The sequence below is a fragment of the Rattus norvegicus genome, chromosome X, assembly GCF_036323735.1.
Source record: "Rattus norvegicus strain BN/NHsdMcwi chromosome X, GRCr8, whole genome shotgun sequence".
Lineage (NCBI taxonomy): Eukaryota > Metazoa > Chordata > Mammalia > Rodentia > Muridae > Rattus > Rattus norvegicus.
In genome coordinates, this window is record NC_086039.1 from 22,914,612 (window position 1) to 22,937,939 (window position 23,328).

At 42.2% G+C, this 23,328-nt stretch overlaps 2 protein-coding genes across 6 annotated transcripts in view; one reads left to right on the plus strand and one right to left on the minus strand.

Moving 5' to 3' along the window:
* Positions 1–331: 331 nt before the first annotated feature.
* Apex2 (apurinic/apyrimidinic endodeoxyribonuclease 2) lies at positions 332–23,102 on the minus strand. Of its 2 annotated transcripts, XM_063280109.1 has the most exons (7): positions 22,964–23,102; positions 21,151–21,504; positions 20,295–20,378; positions 19,303–19,483; positions 18,640–18,786; positions 17,887–17,956; positions 332–1,534 (listed from the first exon to the last, which is right to left on the minus strand). In XM_063280109.1, exons 2-7 carry the CDS (start codon positions 21,302–21,304, stop codon positions 620–622), a joined length of 1,551 nt encoding a protein of 516 aa, XP_063136179.1. In that variant the 5' UTR covers positions 21,305–21,504; positions 22,964–23,102; the 3' UTR covers positions 332–619. The 2 variants fall into 2 exon arrangements, with proteins under 2 accessions (XP_063136179.1, NP_001073361.1); NM_001079892.1 differs by lacking the exon at positions 22,964–23,102 and having other exon boundaries at positions 21,151–21,319.
* The window catches only part of Pfkfb1 (6-phosphofructo-2-kinase/fructose-2,6-biphosphatase 1), a 53,654-nt gene continuing 51,752 nt past the window's right edge, over positions 21,427–23,328 (plus strand). For 2 of the 4 annotated variants that reach the window (NM_001271063.1, NM_001271064.1), the window contains exon 1: positions 23,080–23,225. In NM_001271063.1, the coding sequence (NP_001257992.1) occupies positions 23,135–23,225 (91 nt within the window). In that variant the 5' untranslated portion in view covers positions 23,080–23,134. Of the gene's footprint in view, positions 21,640–22,151; positions 22,252–23,079; positions 23,226–23,328 lie in introns of those variants that run through there. The other 2 variants (XM_008773124.4, XM_008773123.3) reach the window with 2 other exon arrangements.

A 23,328-nucleotide genomic window follows, 5' to 3' on the forward strand; every position in this document is an offset into this window, starting at 1 on the left:
TGGTACCTCAGACCCTTGAGCTCTGAAGGCTGAAACACTGGTTCTTCTCTTTGGTGATTCATCTGTAACAGCTGAAGAACACACTATCTGGGACACTCTTAAGAATACACACCCACACACCACGCCCATCTTCCTCACTGATCCCAACTCAGAGTAGGAGATAATCCCCAGAGCTCACCAGACCCCTTCCATGGAGAGCACAGCTCCTCCTTCTACCATGCTGCCTTTGTAGTATCTCACTGGGCTACAATGAGGCCAAGCAAGCCTCACACTGAGAGAGCCTCTGACTCAACTTTTTAGGGTGTGTATAAAATATCCACTCAACATGGTATACTGAAACAAAAATATGAACTTTATTTATGAACAAAATGTTATTTATACCCCAGCAAGAGCAGAAGGGGTTAACTTAGTACCTTGCTCCTACAAGTTACAAAGAGGAAGAAACAGAGATATGAGAATGGGAGAGGCATTAGGGGAAGAAGGGAAGGAAGGGAGTGAACCAAGAGAAGAGAAAGCAAAGGAAAAGAAGTCTCGGTGGGAAGACATCTTCAAAGGCAGGGACCTGGTATCGACCCTGTGTATGGGGTGAATACGCAGATATCCCTATGCCTCGGTCTGTTCAGCTGGGCCTACTCCAGAGGAAGAAGTTACAGCGGGAGGAGGGGTCACTGGGAGGACCTCGGGGTCTAGCACACATATAGAAATGGCGGCCAAAGTTGGGTCCTGCTTTTTTTACAGTACGCATTACACATGGCTCCCTGTGGCCTCCACAGAGGGGCATTGGTGAGGGCCCACTCAGCATAGACTTCCAGAAGGCAGTCCTTACTTCCTTCTCATCTTTGGCCTCTGGAACCTTGTTCTTCTCTTTTACCACTGTGGCCATTGCCACCTCTTCTGCAGTCTTTGTGCTTGTAAGAGGGCTCACCAGAGGCAGGGTAGGCAGTTCTACATCAGAAGTTTGGGAAAGGTTAGAGGAAGGCTGGAAGTAACTCATCAGGCTTTTCTGGTTTCTTTTGGGGACACCTTGAGTTTTCCGAAGCCTGGTTGAATGTATGCGGGCTTTGCTTGGCTGTTTCTGTGCCTGGATTTGATGACTGGGCTGCAGGACTGGCTGTTCCTTCACAGGTTCTTGTTCAAGAGGAACTAGGAAGCGAAGAATCTTGAGCTGGGTACCTGCAAACTCAGGGAGGAAGCGGGTACACAGAGCTGGGCACTGTTTTGCTGGCACACAGGATACATTTAAGACAGCTCCCACGGGGCAGTGGTCAGAGCCCATCACTTCAGGGAGTAGAAAGGAGGCCTGGAAGGTATCTATGACCAAGCTCCTATCTCCCAGGACATAATCAAGTCGAGAGCCATAGTTGAGATGGCGTGCCCCACTGACCACTGACCAGCAGGTGAAAGCCCTCTGCTGTTTTGGATGGAAGTAGCGGAAACTATCCATGAAGTGCCCTATGTGGGGTCCAGCCTCATTCCCTGGGTTACTGAGCAAGCCATCCATCCACTTACGCCCTGGGTCCTCTTCAAAGCATTCCTGGGAAAGGGAAAGGGAATGAAAAGCCAAAACTAGATCCTTAAAACAGGACAAAATTTAGACTAACTGCTTCATTTTACAAATAAGAAAATAACAAGATTCCTGTTCAAGGTCATATACCCAGACCAGGGATGGGCTTTGCTTTCTTTCTTTCTTCCATTATTTATTTTTATGTATGGGTCTTTTGCCTTCACTGTCTGTGTACCATGTTCACACAGTGCCCATGGGGGCCAGAATAGGTCATCAGGTCATCAAGTTCTTAGGAACTGGTGTTCTAGGGGTTGGGGATTTAGCTCAGTGGTAGAGCGCTTGCCTAGGAAGCACAAGGCCCTGGGTTCGGTCCCCAGCTCCGAAAAAAAGAACCAAAAAAAAAAAAAGACTGACTAATTAAAGGAACTGGTGTTCTGAGCTGCCATGTGGGGGCTGGTAATTAAACCCAAGTCCTCTGTAAGCACTTTTCATAGCTGAACCATCTCTCCAGCATCATCCCTACAACATGAGCATTTAAATAAATGATGCTACAAATCAAAGTCTGGGATTAAAGCAAAAGCTCAGTGCTTAAAATGTGTCCTACCCTTGCAGTGCATCTGAGTTAGACTTCAGTACCCATACAGACATCTCAGAGCCACTGCAGTTCCAGGGAATCCAATGCCCCCAGTTTCTATAGGCACCTGCACTTACGTGCATCCTCCCATAGACACATAACTTAAAATAAAAATGTCTTTAAAAAATATTCATTTGTCTTTTTGTCTATCCAACACTTGTCAAATGTGAAGGTCTGTTGTTTGTTTAATCAAAGTAATTCCCAGAACTGCTTTTTGAAAGATTGTCAAACAAAACAAATCATGGTTGTACCTGTAAATCTAGCACTCAGAAGGCTGAGGCAGGAGAACTGGTGTGAATTTGAGGCCACCCTGGGCTATACTGTGTGTCAGTGTCCACACTGACATCCCTCTTCACTCGGAAACTTAGGGGATCCAGGCATACACATCTGTGCTTTTGTCTCTGATCCCTGATCCATCCACCTCATACATTTATCCAGCCCACCCACTTGCACACTCATTGATTTAGTGTAACAACATATCACGGAACAACTGTTTTGTGACAGAATTGATGCTAGGGGCAAAGTAGATATAGTCTTGATATCAAAGGATGCTTGCTTGGGGAAAGGATCTGGGAACAAGATATGAAGGTCATGTGGTAGTAACTCCAGTATATGGGGCTCCAAACTGTAAGAACAACTCTGTGATGGGCTTGTAGAAGGAGAGTGTAAAATATCTCAGTAACCTGAGGGAACACCAGACTGAAGATTCCAGTAAGATAAGACTACCATAACCCATCAAGGAACAGGCGATGGGTACTTAGACCAGTGTAGTGACTAAGAAGACACAAAAAGGTAACCATGAGATAATTTGAAGAGAACAAAGGCTACTGACTTGCTGCCTGTGGTGAAAAGATAGACAGAGAAGGATAAGAAGACTAGACAAATAGCTGTGGTGGGAAGCAGGGGCATGCCTTTGTTTGTAAAGGACTGTACCCATCACCTGGCGCCATTAGTTCTTTTCTGGAACAATCATAAAGGTGGCCTGGAGACATCTAAGGTAGCTCTGAACTAACTGGAGAAGGCAGAACAGTATCCAGCACTACCATGGAAAGCTGAAACAACAAGAATTACTACCAATGCAGTATGAGGCAGGGAGTGACCAAAAGCTTGCATTTTGTAGTGTTTCTCAACTTTGCCATATTGTCATCACTTCATATTAGCCCAGTTCTGCCAAGAGTTTCTGTGGCTCTCTTAAACACCAACTAAGGAATCTTCCCATGTTCCATTTCTAAACTCCAGGGATGAGTTGTACTGTGCCACCACTGATCATGTCTTCGATGGTGTCATACAATCTGTTCTCACTCATGCTTTCGAGATTATAACTACTTCCTCAAAGCAAACGAGAAAGTACTTTTCTTCTCCCTAAGGCAACTTTATAAACTAACCTTTCCTCACATTTAGGTAGCTAGTAAGAGATTCTTGGTCTAAACCTTGTCTGACCTTAGAGCAAGGGATACCTAGTCCAGACTCCACTCTCAACCCAGTGGCCAACTGGCCTGGAAGCTGGTCCACCATCGTCACTCTCCTTCCTGTCTTATATTGCAATTCTCTGGCCTCATTCCCAGCCCTGTGGTGGAATGCTTGGAGGAGATTGTCCTCCCATTCTTCCTTCATTCCCTGGACCCTCCTCCAAACCTCGAGGCAGACCCAGCTTTCCTACTTCCTGTGGACCCTCTCAGTCCACCTACACCTTCAAGCCCATTCCTGTTCCTTTGTGTCAGCTGCTGATGCCTAGAAACACTCTCTACCTGGAAACCCAATGTCCACACTGGCCTGGGAAGCAGGTAGGCCAACTTCACCTTCCTTTCTGTCCTCCATGGCTATTTCCCTGTTCCCATCCCCAGCCTTACAACAAACAGACCACCTGAAGGGGATAGTCCTCCCACTCTGCCCCTGTTCCCTAGGGACTTGACCAACGCTTGTAGCACACCCAGTTTGCCTCGTTCCTATGAACCTTCTCAACATCCCTTCTAGTCCATCTCTTTCTCATGTGTCAGCCTCCAAAACCCTAAAAAATCTTTCTACCAGGAACCTGCAGTAGCTACAGCTGGCAGGGATTCAAGTAAATTTAACATGTTACAGTTCCTGTCTTCCATTACAATCTCCTGATTCTCACTCTCAGCCTGGCGACAGCCTGCTGACAATGCACCTCCTACTAATTCACCTTCATTCACCAGAGACCCCAACACTTGGTTCATGTCTGTCTGTCTGTCTAGGCAATTCTTTGCCTTGCCACAACCTACTTGATAGATTCCCTGCCCTCTTCTACTGCACCTTCCAACTCCCTGTGAAATCTACCTCTAGATGTGAAGCCTCTCTCGGTCTTCTCTCCTAGGACAACACTAGTCTTCTCTGCAACTACTGGCCTACAGGAGGATTCTCTACAAGGCAGCATACATACAGCCATCACACTTTCTTTCCTTAGAACCAGGCACATTAACAAAATCTAAGGAATGGAACACCCATCCAACAAAGGCAAGACCAGATATCAACACCTATAATTATAATCTTCCTAATCCCAGATGCGTAAACATAAAAACACAATCAATAAAAGCCAGGACAGAGTGTCTCTCCTAGAATCCAGTATCTCTACTATCGTAGGCCCTGAGAGAAATGCAATATGACTGAAGCACAAGACAAAGATGTCAAAATATCTATTATGGATATGTCCAAGGACCTTAAAGATACGAATAAGTCCTTTTATGAAGTTTGTGAAAATACATACGGTGGAATGAAGTAATGAAAATAGTTCAAGATATCAAAGTAAAAATAGAATCACTAAAGAAAACCCAAACTGACATAAAACTGGAAATGATAAATTTAGAAACTTGAAAAGGAACCATACAAGCAAGCCTCACCAACAGAATATAAGCCATGGAAGAGAGAATCTGTAATGTTTGAGACAAAGTAGAAGAAATGAATACCACTATCAAAGAAAATGTTAAATCAAAAAAAAAAAAATCCAGGCAAAAAATATTCAGAAAATCTGGGATACTATGAAAAGACCAAACCTAAAAATAAGAGAAAATAGAAGAAAAATTACACTGCCCAAAGGGGTAGAAACTATTTTCAATAAAACACATTAGAAAACTTCCTGGTTGCTGCCGCTGCAGAGAGCCCCTGGGCAGCACCCCACGAGCGAACCTGAGCCTCGGGACCACAGGTAAGACCAAATTTTCTGCTGCAAGAAAGCTGCCTGGTGAGCTTGGGACAACGGAAGCAGAATTTCTCTAGGACCAGGCACTTTCTGTGTTTACCGGAAGTCCCACACCCGCGGATCCCGGCCCGCAGCAGCTCTCTGCTCCCAGACCCGGTGAGAGAGAGACCCAACCGCCTAGTCAGGTGGGCACTCCTGAGGCTGCAGAGCGGAAGAGACCACCAACACTGCTCACCCCTGCCCACATCCCTGGCCCAAGAGGAAACTGTATAAGGCCTCTGGGCTCCTGTGGGGGAGGGCCCAGGAGCGGCAGGACCCCTGCCAGAGACACCGCCGGACCCTGAAGGAAACAGACCGGATAAACAGTTCTCTGCACCCAAATCCCGTGGGAGGGAGAGCTAAACCTTCAGAGAGGCAGACAAGCCTGGGAAACCAGAAGAGACTGCTCCCTGCACACACATCTCGGACGCCAGAGGAAAAAGCCAAAGACCATCTGGAACCCTGGTGCACTGAAGCTCCCGGAAGGGGCGGCACAGGTCTTCCTGGTTGCTGCCGCTGCAGAGAGCCCCTGGGCAGCACCCCACGAGCAAACCTGAGCCTCGGGACCACAGGTAAGACCAAATTTTCTGCTGCAAGAAAGCTGCCTGGTGAACTCAAGACACAGGCCCACAGGAACAGCTGAAGACCTGTAGAGAGGAAAAACTACACGCCCGAAAGCAGAACACTCTGTCCCCATAACTGACTGAAAGAGAGGAAAACAGGTCTACAGCACTCCTGACACACAGGCTTATAGGACAGTCTAGCCACTGTCAGAAATAGCAGAACAAAGTAACACTAGAGATAATCTGATGGCGAGAGGCAAGCGCAGGAACCCAAGCAACAGAAACCAAGACTACATGGCATCATCGGAGCCCAATTCTCCCACCAAAACAAACATGGAATATCCAAACACACCAGAAAAGCAAGATCTAGTTTCAAAATCATATTTGATCATGATGCTGGAGGACTTCAAGAAAGACATGAACACACTTAGGGAAGCACAGGAAAACATTAATAAACAAGTAAAAGCCTACAGAGAGGAATCGCAAAAATCCCTGAAAGAATTCCAGGAAAACACAATCAAACAGTTGAAGGAATTAAAAATGGAAATAGAAGCAATCAAGAAAGAACACATGGAAACAACCCTGGATATAGAAAACCAAAAGAAGAGACAAGGAGCTGTAGATACAAGCTTCACCAACAGAATACAAGGGATGGAAGAGAGAATCTCAGGAGCAGAAGATTCCCTAGAAATCATTGACTCAACTGTCAAAGATAATGTAAAGCGGAAAAAGCTACTGGTCCAAACCATACAGGAAATCCAGGACTCAATGAGAAGATCAAACCTAAGGATAATAGGTATAGAAGAGAGTGAAGACTCCCAGCTCAAAGGACCAGTAAATATCTTCAACAAAATCATAGAAGAAAACTTCCCTAACCTAAAAAAAGAGATACCCATAGACATACAAGAAGCCTACAGAACTCCAAATAGATTGGACCAGAAAAGAAACACCTCCCGTCACATAATTGTCAAAACACCAAACGCACAAAATAAAGAAAGAATATTAAAAGCAGTAAGGGAAAAAGGTCAAGTAACATATAAAGGCAGACCTATCAGAATCACACCAGACTTCTCGCCAGAAACTATGAAGGCCAGAAGATCCTGGACTGATGTTATACAGACCCTAAGAGAACACAAATGCCAGCCCAGGTTACTGTATCCAGCAAAACTCTCAATTAACATTGATGGAGAAACCAAGATATTCCATGACAAAACCAAATTTACACAATATCTTTCTACAAATCCAGCACTACAAAGGATAATAAATGGTAAAGCCCAACATAAGGAGGCAAGCTATACCCTAGAAGAAGCAAGAAACTAATCGTCTTGGCAACAAAACAAAGAGAATGAAAGCACACAAACATAACCTCACATCCAAATATGAATATAACGGGAAGCAATAATCACTATTCCTTAATATCTCTCAATATCAATGGCCTCAACTCCCCAATAAAAAGACATAGATTAACAAACTGGATATGCAACGAGGACCCTGCATTCTGCTGCCTACAGGAAACACACCTCAGAGACAAAGACAGACACTACCTCAGAGTGAAAGGCTGGAAAACAACTTTCCAAGCAAATGGTCAGAAGAAGCAAGCTGGAGTAGCCATTCTAATATCAAATAAAATCAATTTCCAACTAAAATTCATCAAAAAAGATAAGGAAGGACACTTCATATTCATCAAAGGAAAAATCAACCAAGATGAACTCTCAATCCTAAATATCTATGCCCCAAATACAAGGGCACCTACATACGTAAAAGAAACCTTACTAAAGCTCAAAACACACATTGCACCTCACACAATAATAGTGGGAGATTTCAACACCCCACTCTCATCAATGGACAGATCATGGTAACAGAAATTAAACAGTGATGTAGACAGACTAAGAGAAGTCATGAGCCAAATGGACTTAACGGATATTTATAGAACATTCTATCCTAAAGCAAAAGGATATACCTTCTTCTCAGCTCCTCATGGTACTTTCTCCAAAATTGACCATATAATTGGTCAGAAAACGGGCCTCAACAGGTACAGAAAGATAGAAATAATCCCATGCGTGCTATCGGACCACCACGGCCTAAAACTGGTCTTCAATAACAATAAGGGAAGAATGCCCACATATACGTGGAAATTGAACAATGCTCTACTCAATGATAACCTGGTCAAGGAAGAAATAAAGAAAGAAATTAAAAACTTTTTAGAATTTAATGAAAATGAAGATACAACATACCCAAACTTATGGGACACAATGAAAGCTGTGCTAAGAGGAAAACTCATAGCGCTGAGTGCCTGCAGAAAGAAACAGGAAAGATCATATGTCAGCAGCATGACAGCACACCTAAAAGCTCTAGAACAAAAAGAAGCAAATACACCCAGGAGGAGTAGAAGGCAGGAAATAATCAAACTCAGAGCTGAAATCAACCAAGTAGAAACAAAAAGGACCATAGAAAGAATCAACAGAACCAAAAGTTGGTTCTTTGAGAAAATCAACAAGATAGATAAACCCTTAGCCAGACTAACGAGAGGACACAGAGAGTGTGTCCAAATTAACAAAATCAGAAATGAAAAGGGAGACATAACTACAGATTCGGAGGAAATTCAAAAAATCATCAGATCTTACTATAAAAACCTATATTCAACAAAATTTGAAAATCTTCAGGAAATGGACAATTTCCTAGACAGATACCAGGTATCGAAGTTAAATCAGGAACAGATAAACCAGTTAAACAACCCCATAACTCCTAAGGAAATAGAAGCAGTCATTAAAGGTCTCCCAACCAAAAAGAGCCCAGGTCCAGACGGGTTTAGTGCAGAATTCTATCAAACCTTCATAGAAGACCTCATACCAATATTATCCAAACTATTCCACAAAATTGAAACAGATGGAGCCCTACCGAATTCCTTCTACGAAGCCACAATTACTCTTATACCTAAACCACACAAAGACACAACAGAGAAAGAGAACTTCAGACCAATTTCCCTTATGAATATCGACGCAAAAATACTCAACAAAATTCTGGCAAACCGAATCCAAGAGCACATCAAAACAATCATCCACCATGACCAAGTAGGCTTCATCCCAGGCATGCAGGGATGGTTTAATATACGGAAAACCATCAACGTGATCCATTATATAAACAAACTGAAAGAACAGAACCACATGATCATTTCATTAGATGCTGAGAAAGCATTTGACAAAATTCAACACCCCTTCATGATAAAAGTCCTGGAAAGAATAGGAATTCAAGGCCCATACCTAAACATAGTAAAAGCCATATACAGCAAACCAGTTGCTAACATTAAACTAAAGGGAGAGAAACTTGAAGCAATCCCACTAAAATCAGGGACTAGACAAGGCTGCCCACTCTCTCCCTACTTATTCAATATAGTTCTTGAAGTTCTAGCCAGAGCAATCAGACAACAAAAGGAGATCAAAGGGATACAGATCGGAAAAGAAGAGGTCAAAATATCACTATTTGCAGATGACATGATAGTATATTTAAGTGATCCCAAAAGTTCCACCAGAGAACTACTAAAGCTGATAAACAACTTCAGCAAAGTGGCTGGGTATAAAATTAACTCAAATAAATCAGTTGCCTTCCTCTATACAAAAGAGAAACAAGCCGAGAAAGAAATTAGGGAAACGACACCCTTCATAATAGACCCAAATAATATAAAGTACCTCGGTGTGACTTTAACCAAGAATGCAGATCGATCCATGCTTATCACCCTGTACAAAGCTTAAGTCCAAGTGGATCAAGGACCTCCACATCAAACCAGACACACTCAAACTAATAGAAGAAAAACTAGGGAAGCATCTGGAACACATGGGCACTGGAAAAAATTTTCTGAACAAAACACCAATGGCTTATGCTCTAAGATCAAGAATCGACAAATGGGATCTCATAAAACTGCAAAGCTTCTGTAAGGCAAAGGACACTGTGGTTAGGACAAAACGGCAACCAACAGATTGGGAAAAGATCTTTACCAATCCTACAACAGATAGAGGCCTTATAACCAAAATATACAAAGAACTCAAGAAGTTAGACCGCAGGGAAACAAATAACCCTATTAAAAAATGGGGTTCAGAGCTAAACAAAGAATTCACAGCTGAGGAATGCCGAATGGCTGAGAAACACCTAAAGAAATGTTCAACATCTTTAGTCATAAGGGAAATGCAAATCAAAACAACCCTGAGATTTCACCTCACACCAGTGCGATTGGCTAAGATCAAAAACTCAGGTGACAGCAGATGCTGGCGAGGATGTGGAGAAAGAGGAACACTCCTCCATTGTTGGTGGGATTGCAGACTGGTAAAACCATTCTGGAAATCAGTCTGGAGGTTCCTCAGAAAATTGGACATTGAATTGCCTGAGGATCCAGCTATACCTCTCTTGGTCATATACCCAAAAGATGCCTCAACATATAAAAGAGACACGTGCTCCACTATGTTCATCGCAGCCTTATTTATAATAGCCAGAAGCTGGAAAGAACCCAGATGCCCTTCAACAGAGGAATGGATACAGAAAATGTGGTACATCTACACAATGGAATATTACTCAGCTATCAAAAACAACGAGTTTATGAAATTCGTAGGCAAATGGTTGGAACTGGAAAATATCATCCTGAGTGAGCTAACCCAATCACAGAAAGACATACATGGTATGCACTCATTGATAAGTGGCTATTAGCCCAAATGCTTGAATTACCCTAGATCCCTAGAACAAACGAAACTCAAGACGGATGATCAAAATGTGAATGCTTCACTCCTTCTTTAAATGAGGAAAAAGAATACCCTTGGCAGGGAAGGGAGAGGCAAAGATTAAAACAGAGACTTAAGGAACACCCATTTAGAGCCTGCCCCACATGTGGCCCATACATATACAGACACCCAATTAGACAAGATGGATGAAGCAAAGAAGTGCAGACCGACAGGAGCCAGATGTAGATCGCTCCTGAGAGACACAGCCAGAATACAGCAAATACAGAGGCGAATGCCAGCAGCAAACCACTGAACTGAGAATAGGTCCCCTATGGAAGGAATCAGAGAAAGAACTGGAAGAGCTTGAAGGGGCTCGAGACCCCAAAAGTACAACAATGCCAAGCAACCAGAGCTTCCAGGGACTAAGCCACTACCTAAAGACTATACATGGACTGACCCTGGACGCTGACCCCATAGGTAGCAATGAATATCCTAGTAAGAGCACCAGTGGAAGGGGAAGCCCTGGGTCCTGCTAAGACTGAACCCCCAGTGAACTAGTCTATGGGGGGAGGGCGGCAATGGGGGGAGGGTTGGGAGGGGAACACCCATAAGGAAGGGGAGGGGGGAGGGGGATGTTTGCCCGGAAACCGGGAAAGGGAATAACACTCGAAATGTATATAAGAAATACTCAAGTTAATAAAAAAAATTAAAAAAAAAAACATATTAGAAAATTTCCCTAACCCCCCAAAAAGATGTCTATTAAAGTATAGACGGCATATAGAACACCAAATAGACTGAACCAGTAAAGACAGTCTTCCGCGAACATAATAAAAAACTTTAAAACTACAGAACAAAGAATATTAAAAGCTTCAAAAGAAAACAACCAAGTAACATATAAAGGCAGACTTGTTAGAATCATATCTGACTTCTCAAAAGAGACTCTGAATCTAGACAGATGTTCTTTAAACTCTGAGATCACAGATGCCAGCCTAGACTACTACACCCAGCAAAACTTCACTTTCAACAGATAGAAAAAGAATCCCACAATAAGACTAAATTTAAACATAGTTCTACAGAAGGTGTTAGAAGAAAAACTTCAATTTCAAGAGGCTTGCTACACCCAAGAAAACTCAAGGAATGTACAATCCCTGACCAGTAAGTCAAAAAAGGAGAAAAAATACAACAGAAACAAATTAATGGGAATCAATAACCATTGGTAAATGTCAACACTGTCTCAATTCTATAATAAAAACTCACAGATTAAATGACTAAATTTGAAAACAGGATCCATCTTTCTGCTGCATCCAAGAAATACACCAGAAATTAAAGATAGACATCCCATCATCGTAAAGGGTTAGAAAAAAATATCCCAAGCAAATGGACATAAGAACCAAACAAGTGCAGTCATTTTCATATTGAGAAAATAGTCTTTAATCCAAAATTAATCAGAAGATAGGGAAGGACATTCATAGTCATCAAGGGAAAAATCTACCAAGAGGGCATTGCAATTCTTAACATTGATGCCAAAAACACAAGGGCAATCAAGTTTGTAAAAAGAAACAATACCACAGCTTTAATTGCATAATTGACTCTAATACTGAAAGGGACTCTTCCATACACTACTCTCAACAATAAACAGTTCATCCAGACAAATGATAAACAGAGAAATGGTGGATCTAAATAAAGTCATAATCAAATGGACCCAATGGATATTTACAGAACATTTCACCTAAACACAGAAGAGTATCATGGAACTTTCTTTAAAAATTGACCACCTATATGGTCACAAAACAAGTCTCCACGGAAAAATGAAAATTGAAGTTAACACCCTGGTTCCTGTTAGACCACCACAATTTAAAGCTATCAGCAACAGTAACAAGAGAAGTCTTACACAGTCATGGAAACTGTGCAACTCTCTACTGAATAAGAATGGACCAAGCTAGAAATCAAAAAAGAAAGGAAAGATTTTCTAGAACTGGATAAAAATGAATATATACAATATACCCAAACTTATGGGACACAATGAAGGTAGTTCTAAGAGTAAGCTCATAGCACTAAGTGCTCAGATTAAAAAAAAAACTTGGAGAGATCTCATACTAGTAACTTTAAAGCATATTTGAAAGCTCTAGAACAAAAAGAATCCACAGTGAAAAGCAGTAGATAGCAAGACATAATCAATAGAAACAAATAAACAAAATATTAAGAATGAATAAAACAAGGAGCTGGTTCATTGAGAAAGTAAGACCGACAAAACCTTATCCAAACTAACCAAAAGAGGAGATAGAAGCTCCAAATTAATAAAAATTAGAGATGAAATGGGGACATAACCAGCTGCCATTAGAGAGGCTTCCATGGGCAGCTAATGGGAGCAGATGCAGACAGAGAACCACATCCAAACAATAGGTTGAACTCAGGAACTACTTGGAAAAGGGGAAGGAAAACTTGTAGGAGCCAGAGCGGTTGAAGACACCATCATAACACAGTCCACAGAACCAACTATTCGGGGCTCACAGGGAGTCTATATGGGTTTGAGTTAGGTCCTCTGCATAAATGTTATGGCTGAGTAGTTTGGTGTTCTTGTGGGACTCCCAGTAGTGAGAGTGGTGGTGTTTTTAACTCTTTTGCCAACTCTTGGGACCCTTTTCCTCCTACTGGGTTACCTTGTCCAACCTTGATATGAGAGTTTGTGCCTAGTCCATCTTGTTATACAGTGTTCAGTTGGTATCCCCAGGAGGCCTGCTATTTTATGAAGGGAAACAGAGGAGCAGTGGATCTGGAGGAGGGTCTGGGGGTAACTTAGAAAAGTAGAGGGAAGGAGGCTATGGTTGTAATGTATTATATGAGAGAAGAATAAATAAAATAAATGGGGGGGGGGGAACATGAACAAAATACCAAAGAATCAGAGGAACATAAATCTATACTTGACCAAATTGGGAAACATAAAATGTATATATATCACTTACCAATGTTAAATTAAGACTAGATAAGCAATTGAAACAGACCCATAACTCCTGGTGAAGCCCATAGAAGCAATTATTAAAAGTTCCCCAGCCAAAGAAAGCCTAGGGCAAGAGGAATTCAGACATTAAAACGATGCCAATACTCCTTAACAAACAGTGCCTAATTCTTTTTAAGAGTCCACAAATATCCTGATAACTAAAACACACAAAGTCAACAAAGAAAATTACAGGCCATTTTCCCTTATGAACATAGATGCAAAAATACATAATAAAATATTTTCAAAGTGATTCCAAGAACACATCAAAAAGACCATCCACCATGATCAAGTAGGCTTCATCCCAGAGATAAAGGGATGATTCAACATATGTAAATTGACAAATATAATCTACCACATAAACAGACTGAAAGACATGATCATGTCATTAGATAAAGGAAAGGCCACTGACAAAATCCAAAAACACTTCATGAAAAAGTCCTTGAGAGACTAGGGATACACTTAATATAACAAACGTGATTTAAAACAAGCCCACAGTTAGCATCAACTTAAACCAAGCAAAACTCAGGACATTTCCACTAAAATGAAGAAGACAAGGGTGTCCACTCTTCCCATACCTATTTAATACAGTACTTAAGGTCTTAGCATTAAGACTACAGAAGGAAATTAAAGGGGATGACACTAATGTACGTAAGTGACCCTGAAAAACTCCACTAGGAAACTTCTATAGCTGACGAAAACGTTCAGAAAAGTAGCAGGATACAAAATCAACACACACACACACACACACACAAATCAGTAGCCTTCCTACATACATATGACAAACAGACTGAGAAAGAAATCAGGGAAACAACACCTTTCACAATAGCCTCAAATAATAAAAAGTAGGTTGGGATAACTCTAACCAAGTAAGTGAAAGACTTATATGATAAAAAACTTGAAGTCAATTAAGAAAGAACTTGAAGAGAATACCAGAAGATGGAAAGATCTCCCATGTTTGTAGATCAGTAGGATTAATATAGTGAAAATGGCTATCTTAACAAAAGTAGTCTATATATTCAATGCAATGCTCATCAAAATTCCAACACAAGTCTTCATAAAAAATGCTAAGGATAATAATCAGACTCCTATAGAAACACCAAACACGCAGGATAACTAAAACATTCCTGAACAGTGAAAAAACTACTGGAGGTATTTATCATCATTCCTGATTTCAAATTGCACTGCAAATCCATAGTAATAAAAACAGCATGGCATTGGCAAAAAAAATACATATTGATCAATGGAATAGAAGTGAAGACCCTGACATAAGTTCACAGATTTACAGACATTTGATTTTAGATAAAGCAGCCAGAAACATACAACGGCTGGCCAAACTGGATGTTAGCATGTAAAAAAAAATGCAATTAGATATATAGTTATTGACCCATATAAAAGTCAACCCAGATGGATAAAGGACTTCAACATGAGGCCAGAAACCCTGATTCTGACAAAAGAAAAAGTGGGGAATAACTTTGAACTCAATGGCTCAGTGAGACTTTCTAAATGAAAAACTGAAGGGGTTGGGGATTTAGCTCAGTGGTAGAGCGCTTGCCTAGCAAGCACAAGGCCCTGGGTTCAGTCCCCAGCTCCGAAAAAAAAAAAAAGAAAGAAAAAGGAAAAAAAAAAGAAAAGAAAAACTGATAGCAGATGTACTAAGAACATCTTAGGATGTCATCAACCTGGGAAGCTGTATGGACATCTTCATTTGGACAAAGCTATAGAAGGAAAAAGATCATCACCAAATACATTAACAGAGGACTAATATGTAAGATACATGAAAAAAAACTAAAAAACTGGACATCAATAAAATAATCCATTTAATAAATGAAGTGCAGAACTACAGAGAGAGTTCTCAAAAACTGAAACACGGATGGCTGAGAAACACTTAAGGTGATGTTTAACACCAGGGAAATGCAAATCTAAGCCACTTTTAGATTTCACCTTACACCTGTCAGAATGGCCAAGATCAATAAAACAAATGACAGCTCATGCTGCCGGGGATGTGGAGTAAGAGGAGCACTCATCCATTGCTGGTGTGGGTGCAAATAGATCTACTCAAGATCCAGCCACACCATTCGTGGGACTATATTCAAAGTACTCTACATTCTGTTCCTGAGACACTGCTTATCCGTGTTCACTCCTGTTCAATTCATAACAGCCAAGACTGCAAATAGCCTACCTAGGTGTCCATCAACAGATGAATGAATAATAAAAATGTGATAATACACACAATGGAATGTCACTTAGCTATAAAAATGAAACCCATAGTTAAATAGATGAAGCTGGAGAAAAAGCCATCCGGACTGAGGTAGCTAACCCAGACCTAAGAAGACAAATACGGTACTTATTCACTTATATGTCTAGGTTAGCTTTTAAGACTTCAATGGGCATGCTACAATTGTATAATCCTAAGGGCTAGATATAGAGTAAAGGGCTAGGAGGGAGGGGAAGGCTTACCAAGGAAGGGGGAATGCAGTAAGTAGAATACAGTTATGGTTATGGATAGACAGGGTGAAGGAAGGACAGTGGTGGGCCTGAAATGAGAGGATTAAATGGAGAAAGGGAGGGAAGAGAAAGATCAGAAAGAGAATATGGTGACAGCAAAAACTAAAGGTCATTCAAGGGGTCATATTAGGCCTTCTACAATAGAAGTTTACATATATATACATATATATATCATATATACATACACACACATCACATAAGTGAAAGAAATATAAGTGGGATTACCAAATAACGGGGGAAAAAAAGCCCTAGGCATCTCTCACTATCAATCGAAACCTCCAATACCAGAAATGGGCTACACAATTGAGTTGTTGGCCAAAGGAATCCCAGAGAAACCTTCCAACAATTCAAGCTATTGCCAAGGCAACTGAATACTGTCTACAAATTGATGGAAATGCCCTACTGCCAAAGACAACACATATCTATCTCACTAAACACAGAAAAGTGAAACTGGTGCCTAACCAGAGCCTTCAGCCCTACTGTTCACCCCCAGGGTTCATTCTACTGGAAGACACTTTGAATAATTTCAAAGGAGAAAAGTAAAGACCAACTCAGCTATAATCCCTTTGATAAACCATGATAACCTGCATTCATGATGCACCAGTACAACAGTGGCACAAAAGTTGTGGGAGTAAGCAACCACTCTCTGAGTGGATTAGAGATATACTCCATGACACGGAACCCATGGCTGACACTGCCTTGGTGGCCAAGAACCTGAGACTAGGTAGGCCACATTAATATCCACAGCATGTAAGAAACTCAAACAACTGAATAATAAAAACAGATCTGATTGAAAAAAATGGGCATATAATCTGAAAACATTCTTAAAAAAAGAAGATATGCAAGTGGACAATCTGTATATGACAAAATGTTTAACATAATTATCTGGGAAATGTGAACCAAATCCAGTATGCTAAGCAGCATATCCTTCTCACCCTTGTTAGAATGGCTTTTATCCGAGACAAGAAACATGCTGACAAGGATACAGAGAAAAGGGAACTTTCATACACTGATGGGGGCAATATAAACTATTGCCATCTTTTTAGAAAACAGTATGGAAGGTTCTCGAAACGTTTAAACCACCATGTGATCCAGAAACCCCACTTTAGGAATAGATGCAGTATCATTTATAAAAGCCCAGATACACAAGCAACCTCTATACTCATTAATGAACAAATACGGAAAATATAATATGCATACAGCACGCAATACCATTTAGCCAGAAAGAATAGAATTTTCTTGTCGTCTGCAGCAAAATGAGTGGAACTGAACCACTTGAAATCAAGGCAAACCCAGAAAGATCGATGCCATGTGACCTCATTCCTGTACGGAAGTCACAAAAGTTAATCACATGGAACAGGGTACAATAGTTGTCACAAGAGTCCATAGGAAGAAAGGGATACAGTGGCTGGTTAGTATGAACAGTTTGATAGGGAAAAGGCCTAGTATTCCATATTATAGTGTAATAGCTGGCGATAACTTACTACATATTTCAAACCAGGTAGTAGAAAAAGTTTTGAACGTTTGCCCACACAGAAAGACAAATGTTTGAGGAGACCAATACAATAATTTAACCCATTTGAGCATTATGTCAGAATTTTATGTGGTACTCCATAAATATGTACAATTGTCACATGTAATTTCAAAGTGAAAAAATCATATATTTAAACCCAGAATAATTTTTTCTATAAAAGAAGCTACCTCTGGTGCCAAACACCCAGTTTTGGCTGGCCGTGTGAACAGAGCAAAACCGGGGCCTGTGGTTTAGAGGGGGCCTTACCAGACTACTTGCATCACAGTGGTCAATGGGTCGGTGGGCTGTATTCAGGTCCCCCAGGATTATCACATGACTGCAAAACACAACGTGGGACTGTCAACTGGACATTAAGAAAGAGGAGTCCCACATACTTTTCTCCCAGGGCCAAGAGCATAGAAAGGCCACCTCCCACCTAGAGGCTTAGGTAACAATTACTTTTAACAATGTGCCTCTTCCACTCTCCCATCTCGAACCAAACCCTGGGCCTGAAAGTTGACACCATTGTGTATAATGGGAATACTTCAGTGTTCTCTACCTAACACCATCCTCCTCATCCTTCAAAGCTGAGCTCAGATGCCCCTTCCTGGACAAAGTCCCCCTTGATTACTCAAACCTACTCCCACTTTCCTGTCAATCCTTGGAACTAGGCATTTACCATCATCACCTCATCTTGTCCTCAAAGATCTTCTACTGGGTAAGGATTCACACAGGCATTTGACAAAAGACATCAGAGAGCTGCACTGCCTTTGAGGCTCAAATTAAGTGGAGAGGCAGAATAAGTGCCCAGAGTACAAGGCTCAGAGTTCATGTCATTTTACTCTGTCCTCCCAGCTCTTATGACAGCAAGGGCTGATCCGGTCAGCCTGACAGAATTTGAAGCTAGCTAGACTGTATAGGACCTCAAAGACAAAATTCTATGTCCTTTCATAGACCATAGCACAGGCCAGCCACCAAGATGTGTTCAACCAAACCTGGCTGCTTAGATTGACAAGATACCTGCCAGCTGCCAGGAGTGCTTCTGCTCGGATCTGCAGCAGGCGATAGAAGCGCATCTTAAAGGTCAGCCGCTCAGGCTTCCCAGGATCCGCGTGAGGGCAGTACACATTGATCAGAGTCAAGGTCTTCTCCTTCCCTTCCAATGTGCTGGGGAGAAAAGAGCCCCACAAAAGAGGTCAGTTTCAAGACTCCCGTTCACAGCCACCCACCATGCAGCTTCTAGTTAATGGGATGAAAAACCACGGGATGAAAGAAAAGGGAATTGGGAGAAATAAATGAGCAACTCTTAGGGAGATAAACTCTGGATAAGGTAAGCGGGGCATAGTACCCAGGTGATAATGCTGCCATTCATGACTGTAAGATACCCAGAAAGAAACGAACGTAGGGTGATGGGTTCTGTGCTGGCTAAGCTATTTTTTGAGGAGCCTAGGTAATTAAAAGGCTATACTCCCAGGCCAGTCTCCCTCTGTAGAAAGGGGAACACAAGGCTCAGAGGAAAGCATGAATTTTCAAAGATCACTCAGTCCAGCCAGGACTAAAATCCAGGAAGACAAGTTTGGGAACTTTTCTATAGTGATTGCATCCCTATAAAATGGACCTTATATTCTGGATGCAAAGACTAGAACCACTGATGGCCTATAGTAGGAGGATATGGACTATTACCGGATCTTGTGCTGTGTAAGGAAGGCCCGGCCCTCACTATCCAGAACCCGGAGTTCTTCTTGCGTGAACTCGTCCGTGTTTCCATAGCAACCAATATCCCCATTTAGGGTAGCAAACACACCACTCAGACCTTCTTCAGCAGCTACTGGGGTAGCACTGTCCTTACAAAAGGTAGCCACACCTGGGGACAGACAAGGGCATTCTGAACGAGATCAGCAGCCAATATATTACTGTACAGTCTATTCCATTCCAACTGTGTCCACACAAGGAACAGCTCTGGTTATTACTGTCAAACTGAACTGTTTCAAAAATGTATGAGCAATCCTAACCCAAGGGGGCATATATGGCTCAGTAGAGTCTGAAGCATCTAAAGCATACCCTGAGGCCTCAGTTTCCTCTAAAGAAATCCCACAGAATAAATGTTGTATTTTACAAGAACAATAATAATGTATTGTACAGATACATAGCAAATGCTGATGACATATTAGCTATTATTATTATTAATAATATTATTATTAACACATTCAAGACTATGTCTAAACCCTTGTGAGAGCCTAGAAACTAACCATTATCCTCATTTTCTCGGTGAAAAACCTGAAACACAAAGGTAAAGTAACTTGCCAGAAAACAGAGCCAGGATGGGAGTCAGGACTCGAACCCTGGCAGCTAAGCTCTAGTGCTCATACGATTAACCATATTACTGTACTTCTGAGGGCTGAAAGGAAATGTTGGTGCATAAATATGAGGTTTCATATAACCTAATATTATGCAGCATCTGCTTTGGAAATGAAAAATCAAAATATATTACCTTCTTTTTTTTTTTTCTTTTCTTTTTTTCGGAGCTGGGGACCGAACCCAGGGCCTTGCGCTTGCTAGGCAAGTGCTCTACCACTGAGCCAAATCCCCAACCCCTTACCTTCTTATTAAATACCAAAACACTCCTTTTCTCCATCACCAATGCTAACACAAATACCCCAGAAGACCTCATTTACCAGAATAGCCACTACGGCTGCGGCTGAAGCTGAAATAGGAGTTATAACCCTCAACAATAGCCAGAGGCTCTGTCAGTACATCTCCTGAAAAAAAATGTAAAATAAAGTCAGAGGTAAATTAGCACTGTGGACCCATGAAAGACTGGAATTGCAGATATAGGCTAGCATATATCAGAGCTATAATTGGGGGTTGGGAGCAGTGTTTATATTGACAAGAGCTAGAGAGATAAAAAAATAAGGAAGGAAAATGATATTCAAATTAGATAAGAAAGCTGAGGAGGGCAAACCAGAGCTAACTAAGTCTTGGGGTATACATGATAGGATAGACAGAATGCTGGCAGTGGTGACTGGGGACCTGAAGTGAGGGTGGGAAGTGGAAGAGGGAATTAGGGAATAGGAGCTGGGAATTATGGGAGAAGAAATTATGTCTAAATTTGGGGTAAGACATCAAAGAGGAATGAATCTAGGGCTCTGAGGTGGAGAGAAAAGAGGAATTGGGGATATGGGAAGGAGAAATTAGAGTCTGAGTTGAAGGCAAAGATTAGGTGGAAATTAAGGACTGAGGTGGGGGCAGGGATGGAAAACTGAGGGGTTTGGTTTAGGAGCATGAAAAGAGAAAATTCAAGACACCGAGTTGGGGCTATAGAAAGAGTAGGAATCTGTGTAAGCAGGCCAGGAGTGGGAAATGGGGGCTCTAACTGGGGTGGGGGTGTTTAGGAGGGAAAGTATCGGGCTTTTCATATGGGTATAAGGGCAGGATTCTAAGTATGGGAAAACGGAAAAGCAAAATGAGACGGAGCAAACGTTAGCAGCAAAAGGAAAACATGACAGAGATCCTGGATTCTCGAGTGCTCACTGGTTACTTTGGTCTCCTGGAGACAGACAATATCAGCATCCAGCTCGTCCAAAACGCGTCGCAAGGCCGTGGGACTGTTGCTCGGTTCCTGGCCCGCAAGCCCTTGCAGGGGACTCCGGATCCCATTGATGTTCCAGCTTACCACACGCAGCATTTTAGTAAACTATACCGATTCCCAAAGGAAGCTTAGGCGGGCAAAGGCATTGCCGCCCGGAAGTGAGCTGGTTCCCCGCCTTCCTCTCGCGTTTCCACCGCGTTCTCACCGTCCCCTCCGCCCACTCCGACGGCAGGACGCACGCAGGGCGGGACTTCGAGTTGAGTTCGCTTAGGCGGGAGACGGAGCTGAGGTGGAGGCTGTAGGAAAATCGGGCTTGGTCATTCAAGCCTGTAAGCCCATTACTCAGGAAGCTGAGGCAGGGTCAGTAATGAATTCAAGGCCAGCCTGGGCTACATAGCAAGACCCAGTCCAAAACTTGGGAAGAGTAACTGGTGAGAGGCGCATCTCTGGTTGGGCTCCTTCTCTTCTGGCCGCACGCTAGCCTGGACGCCAGAATCTGACTGCTTTTCTCTACCACAAAAGTCCCCCTGGTGTGCCAGGTTACTTACAATGGGGTTTTGTCCTTTGTCAAGGGGCAGGCCTCTGGGGAAACAAGCTCAGCCAACGCCCTACTCGGATCCAGACAGAACTCCGGCTTAAGTGAGCGGCCCCTGGCGGTGGCTGTGAGGGGCTTCTGCCCCTGGAGTCCTTTGGGGAACTTTCTCAGTTGAAAGATGGAGCAGTTAAGAATTTACTTAGCTAGCCTCCGTTTTAATGGAGTCTGGAGGAAGGAGACTACCTCAAATCCTCCCTGTAGAGCCATATTTGTCTTGACTTTCAAAGCGTGAGTCAGACTTGCATTTGGCTCCATTTCTCAGATGAGCAAAATCGAGGCCTAGAACATTTAAGCTCCGGAGCAGTATCTTTTCCCTATCCTGTCTACGCTTTGTCCTTTCATTCTTAGGATAAACCAGGAAGAGGCACTGAAGCTAAGTAGAAGTTGAATAAATTCGTCTCAGCCTCACAGAAGTTATAGAGCCAAGATTTAAGCCCTTCTTAATCAGGTAAACGATTGATTTTCTGTCCACACAACTCTGTGTCTTTTCCCGTGGGCACCACTGCACTTTACGATCCATTCTAGTGCAACATTTACCACAGTGAACAGCTCCCATTGATTTCCATTGTCACTAGACCGCTAACAGCCTGAATGCAGTGGCCATCTTGGACCCAGCTTATATGATAACGGAATAAATATTTAGCAGATGGATGAAGCAGCAGGCCAGTAGCGATGAGTTCTTGACTTATTTTTTTTAACAGGAAATGCCCAATTTCCAGGAAAACTATAACTTTGCATCGTAAGGTTTTTTCACTGAAAATTGCTACAGAGTTATTCCCACTCGAATACACACACCCTCAGAATCTCACAGCCTTTAAGCCATGATCTTCAGTGGGTTGCTCCTCTACCCTCAGAGGACTTAAAGGTCACTAGCTATTGACATTAGAAAAACATCTATGTAATTAAAAGTCTGTGCCTTGAGCTTTTCCATGCATTGGGAGTTACTGACTAAAGATCGAGTCCCAGGAGTGGGTTAATTAGGACAAGGGAAATGAACGTTTTTCTTCATGTTTCCAGATTGCTTTCAAGCAAGGGATTTTGCCAATGCTGTACTAAAGGCAGACAGAAACCTTTGTCCCAAGGAAATCCAGCTTTTGCTCACCTCAATAGCTGGTTTTAATTTCTCCATTCTCCAGTGGCTTGTTAATATTAGTACTGACCTTTGGGGCAAGGTGAACACATGGTTGGACTGAAGAGAAAAGGCTCTGGGTGGCTCAGGAACTTCTTTGGCAAGTACAGCAGCTAATATTTCAACACTGCACACACCCCTTAACAAGGGCGCTTCCTCAGCCTTCCCAGGAACCAACGGATGTCTCCGAGTTTTCTATTTGATGCCACCCACCGGACCTGCTTTGGGGGTCTGTAAATGCAAGAGAGCCATTGGAAAATTAGCGATGGAAGAAAAAGCCTCTAAGAGAACAGGTAGGTGAGCCTAAAGGAAAAACAGACAGGTCTTTTTACAGGTCAAAAATCCTTCTTTCTGGCTTCTTGGAAGATTTTTTCTGCATAGGATTCTGATTTAGCT